Here is a 20,277-nt window from a genome sequence, read left to right on the forward strand (position 1 = left end):
TCTTGTCTACGAGCTTTTGCAATTCCTGAGTGCTTAGATCATCTGGACTGGAAACTTGAACTCATTCAAAAGGCTCGAGGCTTTCCTTTTGTTCTCTTGCTATTTAGGGTTTATTCTCTCTTAGTAGTTTTATTTATTTTCCCCCCTCAAATCTTCAGCTATCTGTTCCTAGTTCTTGGAAATAGTCAATATTATGCTTTAATAAAATATAATAGGGCATAATCAATATGATGTTCTATTATACTTTGTGGCAAGTGCAACCCAAAAGCTCTTCCTGTTGACAGTGTTCACGTGTTTCCTTATAGATCATCACCCCACTCTCCATGCTAGCTCTCACCTGACTCAGTATGGCTCGGTCACCCATTTAATGGGCCTGGTACACGTTCCTGTAGAATAAGGAATTTGAAAGCAGTGGCTGTCTATGGATAGGCAAATATGCAAATGAAGATGCTCACATTATCTACTTTGATAAATTGTATTTTTCACAAGCAACTGAATCATTCATCTCATGTACAATGCCAAGTTCCTCACTTTAATTTAGTGACTGTGCTGAATTTATAGAACATAAGGAATAAGACGTAACCTTTATCCTCTAGGTGTGTTTGGTATACTGGGGAGGACATTACTCTTATGTATTATGGCAGTGTCACTGCACTAAGGAAGTTCCTGCAGGGGCTGGCAGGGAGGGTGATTGAGTCATGGGAAAGCCTTGCTGTGGAGATGACCTTGGGGCTGAGTTTGCTGGATTCCGGTGTAGGTTCTCTTTGGCAACTTGTTCCCTTGGTTTCCTGGCCAGAGATAAGCATTCTTGGGTCTTAGAGTCCTCTTTCCCCAATGAGATTTACTCAGCTTGATTGCTTTGCTTCTTTATTTGGTACAAGACCATAGTAATCACTACCCGTTCTCCTTTCAGAGCACCTGAGTCTCGTTGCAATCATTCCATCTCCAGTTTTTTGGGCCTGTTCTTGTCCTTTACACCCTTCTTGCTTACACTTTCTGGCCTCAACTTCTTCCTGCTCCTAAACTTACATCTCCACCATGATATTTGTGAATTCTCTTGTTTTCAGTATGAATAAGCACAGTACCCGTATTTGATGAGCAGTTTTTTCATCCCAATCAGATCATTAAGTAAGATAAGGTACACTATATCGCAGCCTTTTCAATGTCCCTCCAAAGAACAGTTTCCTAATTATGTGATTGGTTTGGTCCACAAGACATGTCAGATTTGCTTGTGATTCATATGTTGTCCCACAGATTTTAGAGAAAGTTGATTATATTTTAATATTAGGAAGGCCATTATCCCATAAGCACTGCACTAATAATTGTGACCTCTTGGTTGTCGTCATAGTCAACCTTCTGGCAAGGTCTACACTGTTCTCCTGCGAAAGCATGGGAGTCCTAAGCTGTCAGGACCTAGGCAGGGTACACATCATTTGTGAGACAGTGAGTTGTGAGCCATAGAGAGCAGAGGGCATGGATGGAGAACTGAACCATGTACCCCTCTCTGCCTGCCTGCTCACCTCTCTTTGTCCCAAGTAGTCATATCAAAGAATGGAAAGACCACACATACCGGGGGCCTGAATCTGCCTTCGGGCTGCTGTTTCTTGGGTCCTGGTCTAAAATAACATCTTTTTGTGTTGCAGATCTCCTACAAATATCTTATTATTGCTCTTGGAATCCAGTTGGACTATGAGAAGGTACTATTTTAAACTGTTTCTGTGTTCCATTGGTTTATAATATCAAGACTAAACACTACATTTACTTGCTTTATATTCATTTTGATAGAAAAAGGTCTAAGAAGGGCAGCACCTGTGGCTTAGTGGGTGGGGCGCTGGCCCCATATACTGAGGGTGGCGGGATTGAACCCAGACCCCGCCAAACTGCAACAAAAAAATAGCCAGGCATTGTGGCAGGTGTCTGTAGTCTCAGCTATTCGAGAGGCTGAGGCAAGAGAATCACCTAAGCCCAGGAGTTGGAGGTTGCTGTGAGCTGTGATGCCACAGCACTCTACCAAGGGCGATAAAGTGAGAATCTGTCTCTAAAAAAAAAAAAAGAAAGTTTAAGAAATCCTCTTCTAGTATTATTTTTCAGCAGTCCTTTTATGTTTTTTTTAAAAGTACTCTCTAAGATTCTGTTGATAATAACAATATGTTCTAGCTTTAAGCTTTAATCAGAATTCAGCATATCCATGTCTTAATGGTAATTCTTGCAAAGCAGCAGTCTTGTCCATACTTCTAAGAAACCTGCCTTTCTATGTGGGACTGAGTTGGCAGTATTAAAGATTAAATTTTCTTTTGGAAGGAAGATTTAGATTATGAATTTTCAGCAGACTTTCTGGGTAGAACACCAGCAGTTAGTTTATCAGATGCTGGAAAGACATCTGTGTTTTCTTGTATAAGTGATGTTTTATTTTTGTGACTGATGCAATATAGATGCTATCCAGAAGTTCCCTAGATCTCCCTTTTCAGTGAGCAAGGGAGACAGATGCTTTCTGATGGTTGTGAAATTTGAGTTTATTTTTCTAAAATATAGTGGAGTAAGTCATAGTTGTTATTTCCTGGACCTTATTTGGAACTGTGGATAAATAGTTGGAGCACATGAAACATCAGTGTAACCAGGTCATAAGATGCAGGAACATAGTCTGGGCAAGGACCTCATTGGATTGGTCCGGTAAAGGTCTTTGAAATGTATTTTTTTTTGGTGTGTGTGTGTTAAAAAACAAAACCAAACTGGTGGGACTGCAAATTAATACAACCTTTTTGGAAGGAAGTATGGAGAATCCTCAAAGAACTCAAATGAGACCTCCCATTTGATCCTGCAATCCTATTTCTAGGCATCTACCCAGAAGAAAAAAATCCTTTTATCATAGGGACATTTGAACTAGATTGTTTATTGCAGCTCAATTTACAATTGCAAGCTGTGGAAACAACCTAGAGGCCCAGCAATCCAGGAGTGGATTAACAAGCTGTGGTATATGTATACCATGGAATACTATGCAGCCATTAAAAAGATGGATACTTTACATCTTTTGTATTAACCTGGATGGAGGTAGAACACTTTCTTCTTAGTAAAGCATCACAAGAATGGAGAAGCAAGAATCCAATGTACTCAATTCTAATATGAAGGCAGTAGATGAGCTAATACAAGGTGGGGGGTTGGGGAAGGAGGGAGCAGGTAGAGGGATGGGGGTTATGGTGTATGGCACTCCTCTTGGGAGCAGGACACAATTATAAGAGGGACTCTACCTAAGAAATGCAACCAGTGTAATCTAATTCTTTGTACTGTTAATGTATCCCAAACAATAAAAAAGGAAACAAAAACAAAAATAAAACAAAACCTGAATTGTGACATGTCCATGGGTAAGATAGTGAAAATACCTTGGTTAAAAAAAAGATGAATTAATACCTTTTGCAACAATCTGGAAGGAACTGGAGACCATTTTCCTAAGTGAAGTATCTCAAGAATGGAAAAACAAACACTGCACGTACTCACAATTACAGTGGAAGAAACCAATGAGCAGACATATGCACAGAGGGAAGTAAAACTCAGCGAAAGCAACCAGCAACCAGAGGCAGAGAGGGGAATAAACCAACCTCAGGGGTGCTATGGACATGATTTGGGTGACATGCATGCCTCTAGTCAGGACTCAAGTATTACAAAATGATTCCATGTAACCCAAAACACTTGTATCCCCTTAATATTTTGAAATAATTGAAAAAAATCTCGGGATGTGTTTGTATAAAGGTTTGGAGAAGCCGTGAATCGGTGTAAGTGTTGATGATTTTGAGTCAAAGTACCATGAGTCTCATGGAATGATGGACAAGCCACAGAGTAGACCAAATGGAGAAATGTGTCAATTACCACTACTTTTGGCAGGTTTACGCCTCCCCCCGAAACTCTACAGTGTTGACCTAGCAAAGGCCGCACATCTCCATGATAGTCTAGGCACCATCACCACACTATCTCCATGATAGTCTAGGCACCGCACATCACCATCAATACCACATGAGGAGGACTCAAGAGACCCATGCTGAGAGTTTGTAGCAACCTCTTGCAGCAAACCAAGAAACAATATTTAGAAATAGCTATAATTACTGAATCTCTACTACATGCCAGGAACAGTGCTAGGAATCGTGTATTGATTCCTAACAACTACTTGTGAAGGAGGCTTTTTTATTTCTACTTAATAGATGAGGAAACAAAGACAAAGAGAATGTCAGTAACTTAACCATGGCCACCATGCTACTTGGCACACTTTGACCGCAGATACTAGAAAACTACTCCAGTTAGCATAACCAAAAAGTAGGGGGCATTTAATGAAATACCAAGTTGTTTCTGGAACTCTAGGGCAGGAATGTAGGTGAGCCTTGGGGAGGGCTAGATCTCCGATCTGAGCCTGGTGGACCTGACAAGCTATCTCTGTCCATCTCTCTGTGTCTCAGCCAGCCTCACAGGGTCTCTGTAGCGTGGTGTCCTACTCACTTGTCCACTCTTCATGGTAGGACTGTCCACCCCTACCCAGCACACACCTTGTCACTGTGCAGCTAAAGGGGGAGTCACATCCTGTCTTCTTCCCAGACTCTCCTCTGCCTCTTTCTGTTCAGAGCTCCCAGGGAAGCACTTCTGATAGGCTGAGGGGCCATATGGTGCCCTGCAAACACAGGTCTTCCTGGAAGGAGAGTAGTTACCACCGTATGGTGCCTTTTCCCTTAGCAATGGCTTCTTTAGATTAGAGAAAAATAATGAAGGTGATAATAGTTGAGCTGTTTATCTCTTGGATAGTGAGCTTTACTTTGAGAACTAGGAAATATGGTGGGAAGCCCTGTGGGAAGACTCCTAAGAAGATGGTGTCTAGTTGTTTAGGAACCTGGGCAAGATTTTCAACCTTACTCTGTTTCAGTTTTCTCAGCTGTTCTAAGGGATAATAATATCTCCCTACCTCCCTTACAGGTGTATGGTGAATATCCAGGTAACTTTGAAAACATTAAAACACAAGATGACTCTCTAATAACAATGATTATTGTTATTTGGACTACTAATATTACTTCCTAAACTGTAACAAGGGTGATAAGTAATGAAGCAATAGTTTCTCTTTGCACTGAGTGTGGGTAAATAATCAACTGAGGCCACTGAGATGCTAGGACTCTTGCCTTGAGGGTTCAGGGATAGGTATCTGGGGTAACCCTGGAGGTTGGCCTGGGGAGGCTCTGAAGGGCTAGCCCCTCTCCGGACTATTTCTCAATGGTGGAAGTTGAATCTCCTTCTGCTGAGAATTAGTAATTAAGTTTCTTTGACTCAGTGTTTTTCAACCTTTTTTATTTCAGGGAACAATTGAACCTATAGTTAAACTTCCGTGGCACACTTAAATTATGTTGATCAAAAAAAGGAATTAAAAAAAAAGAATATATTTAGCATGATTTGAACTTCTTTTGAAAACAATTTAATTAATGATCTTTAAAAATTTTCACTACATACCAGGTAAAAATCACTGCTTTAACTCAATCTGTGACATCTTCCTGACACTCTACAAATCTTCTAGTATTAAAGATTAAGTATATAGCTAATAGTATTGGCAGCTAATGTTTATGGGGCACTTACTGTATGCATTAGCCCTTTTTCTCATCCCTTAACCTATGTGATCTCATTTATTCCTGCCAACAACACTGTGAAGCACATACTTTATTTCTACTCTATATGTGATGGACAGAAGCTTCCCCAACCTCAGTGGGTATCAACATCCCCTGGAGGGCCTGTTAAAATACGGATCGGGGCCTGCTCTCAGAGTTTCTGATGCAGTGGGTCTGATAATTTGCATTTCTAGCAAGTTCCCAGATGGTGCTGGTGCCAGCAGCCTGGGGACCATACTTTGATACCCAGTGGCTTAGAAGTGCTAGGTCGTTTATTCAGGGTGCCAGTGCTAGTAAGTGGAAAAAGCTAGGACTCAAACCAGGTGAAGTCTGTTTTTAATTGCTTGACTTTACTGCCTTTACCAAGAATTTGATCTTGGGAAGAGTTGTATAATGTTTGTGTTTATTATTTGAGGGGTGCACCTGGGTTTTGTTGTATTTAAATCATAGTGTTAAGGCCAGGCAGGTTGAGGAGTTGCCCTGGGCTGAGTCCCCTGTGGTTTGACAGGCGACCACAGGAACCACAGCTCTGGTCTTACAACCCTCCTCCCACCGGCTTGCTCCGTATGCGTGAGTACTGATGGTAATAATAGTACTGAAATATTGGAAAGGTTGTAGAAATGGCAAAGAACAAGGACTCTAAAAACACCATGCTATTATTCATAAATAATTTTGTGTGTTTTGATGCAGATTAAAGGCCTGCCTGAAGGTTTTGCTCATCCCAAAATAGGGTCTAATTATTCAGTGAAGACTGTAGAGAAGACGTGGAGAGCTCTGCAGGACTTCAAGGAGGGCAATGCCGTGTTTACCTTCCCAAATACTCCTGTGAAGTGTGCTGGTGCCCCCCAGAAGATCATGTATTTATCGGAAGCCCATTTCAGGAAGGTATGCTTCCTCTCCAGGGACAGAGATGTGGGGGGCAATGGTGCTAATTCAGTGATTGCCAGAATTCCATTGTTGTCCCTATCATAATATCTTTTTCATTTCTAAATTTTTATTACATATGTATAAAATTATATAATTGGAAGAAGGAAGTCACATGATTAATTGCTTTAATAAAGTTATCATCGATTTGATATTTTACAGTTTTTTTCTATATACTTTAAAAATATGGTTAAAATCATATTGTATATGCAAATTTAGATGTATTACCTACTACATACTTTGTGAAATATTTTAAAATAGGTGAATAAAAGTCTACTGGAGATATGATAGAGAATATTTAAATTTCCATATAGACAAAAAAATTGTTCATTTTTACACATAATGTTATCCACTCAAGTTCAAGGTTATGAATATCTTTCGGCTCTTAATACACATTTTTCAAATAGGCAAATTCCAATTTTAAAAGCAAAAGCCAGGCACGGTAGCTCATGCCTGTACTCCTAACACTTTGGGAGGCTGAGGCACTTGAGGCCAAGAGTTTGAGATCAGTCTGAGATAAAAAAAGAGAAAGAAAGAAAAAGATAGAGAGAAAGAAAATTAGTCTGGTGGCCCACATCTGCACTCCCAGTTACTTGGGAGGCTGAGGCAGGAGGACTGCTTGAGCTCAAGTGTTTGAGGCTGCAGTAAACTATGATGATGCCCCTGCACTCTAGCCTAGACAACAGAGTGAGACCTTTCTCAAAAAAACAAAACAAGACACAACAAACAAAAAACCAACCCCCCAAAATGTCAGGTGAACTTCCGACCTTTGTGGAAAGAGATACTTGGGCAAGTGGAGGCTTTCTCAGTATGCTCCACATAGCCTCTGTGTAGAAACAGGGGTCTGAGGTTAAGTACACCTGGCTTGAGGTTGCTGGGGAAGCTGTTTTTACCCTCCTGTCCTTGTCTGGGATGTGATGTTTGGTTTAGCAAAGTGGGGTTTGACTTGAGACAGTAGCAGGATCCAAAGCAGCCTGTTGCCCTGTGTGGGGAAGATGGGCCTGGAGAATTGTTAACCATGAGCTTGGATCCCAGCATTGGGCAAGGCCTTCACCTGAGTTCCATGAGCTGGCAGTTCCCCTGGATGTGGGGTTAAGGGACAGTTCCAGTGATCATTTCTGATTCTAAGCAACTTCCTTCCATGTTGTAAGGGGTCAGCACAACCTTTTGAGGTTCTTACCCACCTAATTTCTTCAAATAAGCAGATCTAGGTGAGCAACACCTAAAAGGACCTTAACAACAGGAAGAGTGAGAGAACAGTTCTTTCTTCCAGCCTGGAAATTCCCTTTGCATAACTCTTTTCTCCCAAGTCTTAGATGGCCTGAGACACAGTTTCTTGGTCAGGTGCAATGAAGTCTTAGGCATTTGGGAGAATGTTAGCTTCTCTGAAACATGTACAATTCTGAGGCGGCAAGAACCTTGTTTTGTATGCTGCTTCTTCCCCCAGCACCTAGAACAGTATCTGGCAGACCCTAGGACTTGCTTAAATATTTTTTGAGTGAACAAAAAATATATAAGTAAACAATTTGGCTCTGTTCTGTCTTTACCTGGATTTAACCATCCCCTCTACCCTTCACTTGAACATTGGCCACTTTGACCACCAGCTCAAGCATATACTTGATTGCTATGTCCAGAGCAGAAAGTAAAAGGGAGATGGGGAACTGATCTCCCCAGAGTGTAGTGGTTGAAAAAACTGGTGAGGTCTTTTCTGAGGGTTTTAGTTCTTGTCTAGGTTAAAAAAAAAAAAAAAAAAAAGAAGCAATACTTTAGTTCTGGGTGTTTTTCTTCTTTCCTTTTTTTTTTTTTAGACGGGGAAGCGATCTAAGGCCAATGTCATTTTCAACACTTCTCTTGGAGCAATTTTTGGGGTTAAGAAGTATGCAGATGCCCTTCAGGAGATCATCGAAGAGAGGAACATCACTGTTAACTACAAGCAAAACCTCATTGAAGTCCGAGCCGATAAACAAGAGGCTGTTTTTGAGAACCTGGATAAACCTGGAGAAACCCAAGTGATTTCAGTGAGTGGCAAGGGTCAGCTGTTAGCCAGAAGCATCGTCGCTGAACCATACCATAGATGGCAGTGACAGGGTGGCTCCCCCCTCCCTGTGAACCATGATTATGTGCTGGGGAAGGCTGATTAAAATGAGCATCTTGGGAAGTGATGGGCAAGAAGGTGAAAAAAATGGGTAGGGAAAAGAAAGATGTAAGAGGCTTTATCAGTGGGAAGTGAGAAGGGATTACATACTGGAGCCGAGTGAATTTTTGTGCCATTCTTTTGACTCTGCTTTTCCTGACACCACGTCATTCGAAGGAACCAAAATATTCCACAACTTTAGCTACTGTGTAGAGTTGAGGGCTTCCTTAAATGCAGGATCTCATGATCGCCTCAGTTCGGGGTATATGATCAACAGTCCTGATCACTCACAGGAAGCCACCCAGAGGGTAGTTCAAGAATTACAGGGATGTCTTTCAGCTGTGGAAGAGGCTGTCTTTAAACATCTATCCCCTGTGCATACAAGGAAGCACTTAAAAATCCTTCCTGAAGGGTTTGGCAGAGCTATACCCCTTAGAAAGATGTAGCTTTTGTTGTGTGGGCTTGGTCTCTATGTGTTACCGTTTCTTGTTCTGTGGAAGTGGGAACAGTGCTTTTGTAGAGGTGTTGAGGGGATTAAGAACAACATGGAAAGGAGAAGCAAGCATGGAAGAATATTTATTTACATCTATCTGGCAGGAGCAGTTAGAGTGAGAAAGCATTTTACAGCCACACTTTAGACGTTTGGCGTTTTTTAAGAAGGGTTCCATAGAAAGGAATTTTGGCGTGAACCAAAGATTGGTCTTCTAAACATCAAAACTTCAGATTTTAAGCCTTTTAACTCAACTCTTTCTAAAATATATTCCACATATCTTTTCCTTTAAAAAATGGAATATACTGAGTATCATTTCAAATATTATTGATGACTCTAGGTCATAATTTAAAAAAAATCTCATTTGGAAATAAGCTCAAACTTAGAGAAGTTGCAAAAATAAAAATGATTCAAAGAAAATTGAATATAGCCTTTACCTAGATTCGTTTATAGGATTTTACTCATTTACATTAGCTTTATCATTTGATTTCTGTCTCTCTTTTTCTAATTTTCCCAAGGTAATTTACATACATTATACATCATGTCCCCTACATACTTTAGTGTAAATTTCCTAGGATAGTATTCTCTTACATAACCACAGAACAATTTTTAATTTAGTAAATTCAGGATGGTTACAATATTTTTTTTTCTTTTTTTTTTTTATTGTTGGGGATTCGTTGAGGGTACAATAAGCCAGTTACACTGATTGCAATTGTTAGGTAAAGTCCCTCTTGCAATCATGTCTTGCCCCCATAAAGTGTGACACACACTAAGGCCCCACCCCCCTCCCTTCATCCCTCTTTCTGCTTCCCCTCCCATAACCTTAATTGTTATTAATTGTCCTCATATCAAGATTGAGTACATAGGATTCATGCTTCTCCATTCTTGTGATGCTTCACTAAGAATAATGTCTTCCACTTCCATCCAGGTTAATACGAAGGATGTAAAGTCTCCATTTTTTTAATGGCTGAATAGTATTCCATGGTATACATATACCACAGCTTGTTAATCCATTCCTGGGTTGGTGGGCATTTAGGCTGTTTCCACATTTTGGTGATTGTAAATTGAGCTGCAATAAACAGTCTAGTACAAGTGTCCTTATGATAAAAGGATTTCTTTCCTTCTGGGTAGATGCCCAGTAATGGGATTGCAGGATCGAATGGGAGGTCTAGCTTGAGTGCTTTGAGGTTTCTCCATACTTCCTTCCAGAAAGGTTGTACTAGTTTGCAGTCCCACCAGCACTGTAAAAGTTTTCCGTTCTCTCCACATCCACGCCAGCATCTGCAGTTTTGAGATTTTGTGATGTGGGCCATTCTCACTGGGGTTAGATGATATCTCAGGGATGTTTTGATTTGCATTTCTCTAATATATAGAGATGATGAACATTTTTTCATGTGTTTGTTAGCCATTCGTCTGTCATCTTTAGAGAAAGTTCTATTCATGTCTCTTGCCCATTGATATAAGGGATTGTTGGCTTTTTTCATGTGGATTAATTTGAGTTCTCTATAGATCCTGGTTATCAAGCTTTTGTCTGATTGAAAATATGCAAATATCCTTTCCCATTGTGTGGGTTGTCTCTTTGCTTTGGTTATTGTCTCCTTAGCTGTACAGAAGCTTTTCAGTTTAATGAAGTCCCATTTGTTTATTTTTGTTGTTGTTGCAATTGCCATGGCAGTCTTCTTCATGAAGTCTTCCCCCAGGCCAATATCTTCCAGTGTTTTTCCTATGCTTTCTTTGAGGATTTTTATTGTTTCATGCCTTAAATTTAAGTCCTTTATCGATCTTGAATCAATTTTTGTGAGTGGGGAAAGGTGTGGGTCCAGTTTCAGTCTTTTACATGTAGACATCCAATTCTCCCAACACCATTTATTGAATAGGGAGTCTTTCCCCCAAGGTAAGTTCTTGTTTGGTTTATCGAAGATTAGGTGGTTGTAAGATGTTAGTTTCATTTCTTGGTGTTCAATTCGATTCCAAGTGTCTATGTCTCTGTTTTTGTGCCAGTACCATGCTGTCTTGAGCACTATGGCTTTGTAGTACAGACTAAAATCTGGTATGCTGATGCCCTCAGCTTTATTTTTGTTACAGAGAACTGCCTTAGCTACACGGGTTTTTTTCTGGTTCCATACAAAACGCAGAATCATTTTTTCCAAATCTTGAAAGTACGATGTAGGTACTTTGATAGGAATGGCATTGAATAGGTAGATTGCTTTGGGAAGTATAGACATTTTAACAATGTTGATTCTTCCCATCCATGAGCATGGTATGTTCTTTCATTTGTTAATATCCTCTGCTATTTCCTTTCTGAGGAGTTCATAGTTTTCTTTATAGAGGTCCTTCACCTCCTTCGTTAGGTATATTCCTAGGTATTTCATTTTCTTTGAAACTATGGTGAAGGGAGTTGTGTCCTTAATTAGCTTCTCATCTTGACTGTTATTGGTGTATACAAAGGCTACTGACTTGTGGACATTGATTTTATATCCTGAAACATTACTGTATTTTTTGATGACTTCTAGAAGTCTTGTGGTTGAGTCTTAGGGGTTCTCTAAGTATAAGATCATGTCATCAGCAAAGAGGGAGAGTTTGACCTCCTCTGCTCCCATTTGGATTCCCTTTATTTCCTTGTCTTGCCTAATTGTATTGGCTAGAACTTCCAGCACTATGTTGAATAGTAAAGGTGACAGAGGACAACCTTGTCTGGTTCCAGTTCTAAGAGGAAAAGCTTTCAGTTTTATTCCATTCAGTAAAATATTGGCTGTGGGTTTGTCATAGATAGCTTCAATCAGTTTTAGAAATGTGCCACCTATGCCTATACTCTTCAGTGTTCTAATTAGAAAAGGATGCTGGATTTTATCAAATGCTTTTTCTGCATCTATTGAGAGGATCATGTGATCTTTATTTTTGCCTCTGTTAATATGGTGGATAACGTTTATGGACTTGTGTATGTTAAACCAGCCTTGCATCCCTGGGATGAAGCCTAATTGATCATGATGAATGACTTTTTTGATGATAAGCTGTAATCTATTGGCTAGGATTTTGTTGAGAATTTTTCCATCTATATTCATGAGTGAGATTGGTCTGAAATTCTCCTTTTTGTTTGGGTCTTTTCCTGGTTTTGGTATCAGGGTGATGTTTGCTTCATAGAATGTGTTGGGGAAGATTCCTTCTTCCTCAGTTTTTTGGAATAATTTCTGCAGTACAGGAATAAGCTCTTCCTTGAAGGTTTGATAGATTTCTGGAGTGAAGCCATCTGGACCAGGGCATTTTTTAGTTGGAAGCTTTTTTATTGTTTCTTTGATCTCAGTGCTTGAAATTGGTCTGTTCAGGAGGTCTATTTCTTCCTGGCTAAGTCTAGGGAGAGGGTGTGATTCCAAATATTGATCCATTTCCTTCACATTGTCAAATTTCTGGGCATAGAGTTTCTGGTAGTATTCAGAGATGATCTCTTGTATCTCTGTGGGATCTAGTTGTTATTTCCCCTTTAATGTTTCTGATTGAGGTTACTAGAGATTTTACTTTTCTATTCCTCGTTAGTCTGGCCAATGGTTTATCTATTTTATTTATTTTTTCAAAAAACCAACTCCTTGTTTCATTAATTTTCTGAATGATTCTTTTGTTTTCAATTTCATTGATCTCTGATTTGATTTTGGATATTTCTTTTCTTCTGCTGAGTTTAGGCTTAGATTGTTCTTCTTTTTCCAATTCCATAAGATCTCTTGTGAGATTGTTGATGTGCTCTCTTTCTGTTTTTCAAATGTAGGCATCTAAAGCAATGAATTTTCCTCTCAAAACTGCTTTTGCAGTATCCCACAGGTTTTGGTAGCTTGTGTCTTCATTGTTGTTATGCTCAAGGAAGTTAATGATTTCCTGTTTTATTTCTTCCTGCACCCATCTGTTATTCAACAGAAGATTGTTTAATTTCCATGCCTTTGGGTGGGGTCGAGCATTTTTGTTAGAGTTGAGTTCCACCTTTAGTGCCTTATGGTCTGAGAAGATACAAGGTAAAATTTCAATTCTTTTGATTCTGTTGATATTTGTTTTGTGTCCCAGGATATGATCAATTTTGGAGAATGTTCCATGGGGTGATGAGAAGAATGTATATTCTTTATCTTTGGGGTGGAGTGTTCTATATGCGTCTATCAAGCACAGTTGTTCTAGGGTCTCATTTAAATCTCTTATATCTTTGTTTAATTTCTGTTTAGAGGATCTGTCCAGCTCTGTAAGAGGTGTGTTAAAGTCCCCTGTTATGATGGTATTATCAGATATCATATTGCTCAGACTGAGTAAGGTCTGTTTCAAGAATCTGGGAGCATTTAAATTGGGTGCATAAATGTTTAGAATTGAAATGTCTTCTTGTTGTAGTTTTCCCTTGACCAATATAAAGTGACCATCTTTGTCTTTTTTGACTTTAGTTGCTTTAAATCCACATGTATCTGAAAATAAGATTGCAACTCCTCTTTTCTTCTGAATTCCATTTGCCTGAAAAATTGTCTTCCAACCCTTGACTCGGAGCTTTAATTTGTCTTTTGAAGCCAGGTGTGTTTCTTGGAGACAGCAAATGGATGGCTTGTGTTTTTTAATCCAGTCAGCCAATCTATGTCTCTTCAGTGGGGAATTCAAGCCATTAACATTTATTGACATAATTGATAAGTGTGGTAGTATTCTATTCGTCTTATTTGGTGAGATTCCATTGCTTAGTTTCATCTTTTGCATCAGTGTGGAGGTTAGGTTCTGTCCTTTGATTTCTGAGATCTTACTTTGCTGCTGATCCATTGTGGTGGTCAGTGTGCAGAACAGGTTGAAGTATTTCCTGTAGAGCTGGTCTTGTTGTGGCGAATTTCCTCAATGTTTGTATATCCGTAAATGATTTGATTTCTCCGTCAATTTTGAAGCTTAGCTTAGCAGGGTACAGAATTCTGGGCTGAAAATTGTTCTGTTTAAGTAGATTAAAGGTAGATGACCATTGTCTTGTTGCTTGGAAAGTTTCATTAGAGAAGTCTGCGGTCACTCTGATGGATTTGCCCCTGTAGGTCAACTGGCGCTTACTCCTGGCAGCTTGCAGAATCTTTTCTTTATCCTGACTTTGGACAGGTTCATCACAATGTGTCTTGGAGAAGCTCGGTTAGAGTTGAGGCGACCTGGGGTCCGATATCCCTCTGAAAGTAGTGTGTCAGAATCTTTGGTGATGTTTGGGAAATTTTCTTTTATAATATTGTCTAGTATGGCTTCCATTCCTCTGGGGCATTCTTCTTCTCCTTCTGGAATTCCTATAACTCGTATGTTGGAATGCTTCATAAAGTCCCATAATTCTGACAGTGAACGTTCTGCTTTCTCTCTCTTCTTTTCTGCCTCTTTTACTATCTGAGTTATCTCAAAAACTTTGTCTTCTACCTCTGAAATTCTTTCTTGTGCATGGTCTAACCTGTTGCTGATAGTTTCCATTGCATCTTTAAGTTCCCTGATTGACTGTTTCATTTCCTTCAGCTCTGCTATATCCTTTTTATATTCTTCATATCGTTCATCTCTGATTTGATTCTGTTTTTGGATTTCCTTTTGGTTATTTTCCACTTTATTAGCAGTTTCCTTCATTGTTTCCATCATTTCTTTCATTGTTTTCAACATGTGTATTCTAAATTCCCTTTCTGTCATTCCTAACATTTCTGTATAGGTGGAATCCTCTGCAGTAGCTACCTCATGGTCCCTTGGTGGGGTTGTTCTGGACTGGTTCTTCATGTTGTCCAGAGTTTTCTGCTGATTCTTCCTCATGAGTGATTTCTTTTATCTGTTTCCTTGCCCTAATTTTCCTTTCACTTCCTCTTGCTCTTTAAGTTCTCGTGCCTGTGTACTAAGGGTTACAGGACCAGAAGGGTGAGAAGGTTGAAGAGCAAAAAAGGGATGAAAGAAAGGAGGACTGAGTGATAAGAAAAAAAAGAAGGATAGAGAAAGGAGAGGGGGTGGGGATAAGGAATATTGACAAAAAGAAGAGAGGCACAGAAAGAGGGAGACAGGGCAATATAGGTGTACAGTAGGGTACTTTGACACAACCTTAAAAAACCCCACCTTCTGGGGGTGCCCAGTTGCGTGGTTCCCTTGAGGTCAGCAGCTCTTTGCTAACCTGATCAGACACAGTACCCCATCTCAACCAAGTAGAGAGGAAAGACAAAAATGCTATAAATCAAACCAAAACAAGCAAACAGAAAACTTTACGGGGATACAATTGGGTGAAAAACCAAATAATAGCGGTAGAAACACTAGCAAAAATGAAGTTGTAGTTATTAAAAAAGGCAGCAATGGGAAATTATAATTAAACTAGAAAAATTGAGAAAGAAAAAGGGATCTGTATGGAAAAGATTGAAATTAAAAAACAAAAGAACATCAACAACGTCAAAATAAACAAACAAAAAAAAAGAAAAAAATACACAACCAAAAACAAAGCAGTTTGTATATGTTATTGAATATTGTCTGGGCAACACGTGGTCTTCTGGGGTATGAGATGTTAGTCACAGTTCTGATACGACTGGAGGCTGCTGATTTCTCAAACCCCAGCAGGTAGACACCCTAAATCTCTCTTCAGCCCACTTAAAAGGCACTTTGAACTTGTAAACTTGCTGAGCAGAAGCTTTCCCAGTTTTCTCGCTGGAATCACTGCTGAAGTGGCTATCCACTTACCCAGTGTGCCAAAACCGGTCTCACTCTGCCGCTGAGGGTTAGGGCTGCAAGGCGGCTCAGACCCCACCCTTAGGCTACTTGGTTGCTGGGTTACCAGCTCCCACCCGTTTCTAGCTCTGCGACCCTGAGGGCGGAGCTTGCTGGGGCAGATCACTGACAATGGTTCCGTGTGACCCACCGCCAAACACTATTAGCTCCGTCTGGCTCAGCGGCTCAGACTGGGGCCCTAGACAATGGCCAAAGTTCTCCGCACTCCTGCTCAGGCCTTCCGCAAGGCAGTTCAACTCAGTGCCAAGTCCAAGGACATCAAAACAGTTCACAGGTAAGGCCTTTCTGGTTTGCAGTCTCGCTGCTACTGAACTTACAGTTGTGGGCGGGTTTAGACGGATTGAACACACGCGACCACTTGCCAGTTTTCCACTGTTTTAGTCCTCCTCTTGGGGTCCAGAAGTCTCTCGCTGACTCCCTGTATCCTCATAGGAGTGATGATAGGCAGTTCCCACCAGCCAGAGATGCCTGGAGTCCTATCTCCCCAGACTCACGGTGTCCAGATGCAAGGAAGCTGTTACTCGGCTGCTATCTTGCTCCGCCTCGGTTACAATATTTTATTTATTTATTTTTTCAGTTTTTAGCCGGGGCCTGTTTTGAACCCGCCACCTCTATTATAGGGGGCCGGGGCCCTACTCACTGAGTCACAGGTGCCACCCAGATACAATATTTTAATCTTCAACTTGTATTCTAGTTTTGTTGACTGATGCAGCAGCATTTCCAATATTTTCCCCTTTAGTACAGGACTGCAGGGAGGGTATAAAACCCAGTCTACAGTCAGGAATTGCTTTTAATTGTAATGTCTCCACCCTCATTTAACATGGGACATTCTCACAGCTTTTCTTTGTCTTCTAGGACACTTACAGTTTGGAATAATAGAGCCCTCCTCCCACTACTTTTATTTATTTATTTATTTTATTTATTTATTTTTAGAGACAGAGTCTCATTTTATCACCCTTGGTAGAGTGCTATGGCATCGCAGCTCACAGCAACCTCCAGCTCTTAGGCTTAGGTGATCCTCTTGCCTCAACCTCCCAAGTAGCTGGGACTGCAGGAGCCCACCACAATGCCTGGCTATTTTTTTTTAATTAAAGCATAGCTGTATACATTAATGTAATCACATGATAAAATGGGCTGGTTTTATATTTTATTTTATATATAAAATTTGAAATATTTTCATCAAATTGGTTAACATAGCCTTCACTGCATTTTCTTAGTTATTGTGTTAAGACATTTATACTCTACACTTAGTAAATTTCACATGTACCCTTGTAAGATGCACCATAGGTGTGGTCCCACCAATTACCCTCCCTCCACCCAGCCTCCTGCCTCCCCTCCCTCTCCCCTTTTCCCTTCTTCTTGGGCTATAATTGGGTTATAGCTTTCATAGTAGGGTTGAGTACATTGGATACTTTTTTCTTCCATTCTTTTTTTTAAAATTAAATCATAGCTGTGTACATTAATACATTAATGCAATCATGGAGTACAATGTACTGGTTTTATACACAATTTGAAATGTTTTCATCAAACTGGTTAACATAGCCTTCACGGCACTTTCTTAGTTATTGTATTAAGACATTTATATTCTACACCTGGTAAATTTCACATGTACCCTTGTAAGATGCACCGTAGGTGTGGTCCAACCAGTAACCCTCCCTCCACCCATCTTCCCTCATCCCCTCCCCTCCCTTTCCCCTTTCCCCTTCTTCTTGGGCTATAATAGGTTGTAGCTTTCATAAGAAAGCTATAAATTGGTTTCATAGTAAGACAGTACATTGGATCATTTTTCTTCCATTCTTGAGATACTTTGGTAAGAAGAATATGTTTCAGCTCCATCCATGTAAACATGAAAGAGGTAAAGTCTCCATCTTTCTTTAAGGCTGCATAATATTTCATGGTGTACATATATTACAATTTATTAATCCATTCGTGGGTCAATGGGCACTTGGGCTTCTTCCATGACTTAGCAATCTTAGCAATTATGAATTGGTTTGCAATAAACATTCTGGTACAAATATTTTTGTTATAAAGTGATTTTTGGTCTTCTGGATATATACCTAATAGAGGAATTATAGGATTGAATGGCAGGTCTATTTTTAGATCCCTAAGTGTTCTCCAAACATCTTTCCAAAAGGAATGTATTAGTTTGCATTCCCACCAGCAGTGCAGAAGTGTTCCCTTTTTTCCACATTCATGCCAACACTGGCAATTTTTTTGTTGCAGTTTGGCCAGGGCCAGGTTCAAACCCGCCACCCTTGGTATATGGGGCTGGCACCCTACTCACTGAACTACCAGCACTGCCCTACTTTTTTCTTTCTTTTTTTGTGGAATATCCCTCCTTTTGAGCTTGTCTATGTTTGCTTGTGATTGGTTTGAGGCTCTGCTGTTTAGACTGGAACTTCGCTGGAGCAATGGTGTGTTCTCTACGTATCAGATTCGCCTTATACAATGTTCACCTGTCCTTTACTGATGATCTTAATTTTGATAACCACTTAAGATATGGTCCAATTTTTCTACCACGTGATTACTATTATTTTTCTCTTGTAGGGAGACACTTTAAGACCAGGCAAACAGTCTCCTCATTAAAGTCTCCCATAGAGTTGGCATCTATTGATGAACGATGAACCTTGTCTATTCTAATCTTTACTATGGTGGTTGTAAAATGATTTTCTAACTCTAGCAGTTCCTCCACATTTACCAGTAGGCTCTTGGCATTCTGTCAGCAAGAGCCTTTCTTTTTCTGTTAAGTAATTATTGGTATGAGCTCCTGAGTTCCTATTTCCCCCCCATTGGTTTATCATTCATTACTGTCCTTTTTTTTTTTTTTTTTGAGACAGAGCCTCAAGCTGTTGCCATGGGTAGAGTGTTGTGGCATGACAGCTCATAGCAACCTCCAACTCCTGGGCTCAAGTGATTCTCTTGCCTCAGCCTCCCAAGTAGCTGGGACTACAGGCACCCGCCACAATGCCTGGCTATTTTTTGATTGTAGTTGTCGTTGTTTGGTGGGGCCAGGCTGGATTTGAACCCACCAGCTCTGTTGTATGTGGCTGGTACCTTAGCCACTTGAGGTATAGGCGCCAAGTGTTCTTAATTGGTGCTCCAATTGTTTTGGATTTGACTAGCAGGTGAACTTCTTAGCTGGTTCCTGAGCCTCTGTGACATGTGTATCATATGTTTGATAACTTGCTTCCTTCTGGTGTCACAGGATGTCCCAGGCTCATCTGGTACCCACCTGTGTGGCTCAGGCTTATCATTCTTAATAGCTCCTCTCTAGTCATGTGCTTGGAACCTACTTGGTTGTTTAGGGCTAGTTTCCATTTTACCAAAGGGTCTCACACTACTCTGTTCTTTGTGTTTATACGTGTTCTTTGTGTAGTTGTTCAGTTTTCCTTTTTTTCTGGATGTCAGGCAGCTGTAAGTGACTTTGGAAAGTCCTTCCAGCTTCAGCTTACTTAAATTGCTGCTCCTTAAAGTTTTATTGGCTGGAAAATGAGAGCCAAACTTGCTAAGTTCTGTATAAAGCAAAAGTGAATGGGCTATGAGTGAGGGCCCAAAGGATACGATTATGAGCAAAGTGTATGAGCTTGAATGAAGCACTAACTTTGTTGTTTAACTTGGTTTCTCAGGAATCACCTGGGGAGATTTTAAAATGGGCTTATACTGGGTCTCACCCCTGGAGATTTCATTAGTTTGGGGTAAGGACTGATGGTACGGAGTTTCAGAAATTCCCCTAATGACTGTAAGGTTAAAATAGGGTTGAGAACAGCTACTATAAAGAATTAAATGTACCCCAAAGTCTATAATCTTGGATCTTTAATAGAGAGCTTATATAGTGAATTGGTCCAAGTCTTCTAAGTTTTTAAAAATCTAAACTTGTTTAATATGATAGAGTTCTAGAGCTAGAAGAAACTAGAGATTATCTAGTTTGATGTAATCTTTATGGATAAGCTAATCCAGGACCCAAGAGGCAAAGTGACTGGTCCAGGTAACAGCACTGTGTATTTCATTGTAAAGGAATCTGTTCCTTCAAGCCAGGGCTTCTAAGAATATGATGCACAGGTTTCCAGTGTCAGAATCACTAATAGGTTTTGTTCAAGTGGAGATGACTGTGCTTCATCCAGACCTACTGGATGTCAGGGTGGTGTTTGAGCACCGGGGAACCCGTGTTTTCCAAAAGTTTCCCAAATGCTGCTTATAAACACCAAAGTTTGAAAATCACTTCTCTATATGAATTATTTACTTCAATGAAGGAGAACCCAGTTATTTATCATAAATGGTTTAAAGACATAAATAATAGATAAAGAACAAGCTACAATTCAGTGCCAATGTTAATTTTTAATAAATCCATAAAGCACACCCTAGTATTTCTTTTGTGTAGCGTGCTAGTG

General features: G+C 40.1%; 1 protein-coding gene across 1 annotated transcript in view; it reads left to right on the forward strand.

The window, feature by feature from the left end:
- The window catches only part of SQOR (sulfide quinone oxidoreductase), a 56,932-nt gene that overhangs the window by 27,597 nt on the left and 9,058 nt on the right, over positions 1-20,277 (forward strand). Inside the window, exons 4-6 of the mRNA XM_053593537.1 lie at positions 1,644-1,697; positions 6,318-6,512; positions 8,360-8,569. Of these exons, the coding sequence (XP_053449512.1) occupies positions 1,644-1,697; positions 6,318-6,512; positions 8,360-8,569 (459 nt within the window). The remainder of the gene's footprint in view (positions 1-1,643; positions 1,698-6,317; positions 6,513-8,359; positions 8,570-20,277) is intronic.

This window comes from Nycticebus coucang, chromosome 6 (assembly GCF_027406575.1).
Source record: "Nycticebus coucang isolate mNycCou1 chromosome 6, mNycCou1.pri, whole genome shotgun sequence".
In the NCBI taxonomy this organism is placed as follows: Eukaryota; Metazoa; Chordata; class Mammalia; order Primates; family Lorisidae; genus Nycticebus; species Nycticebus coucang.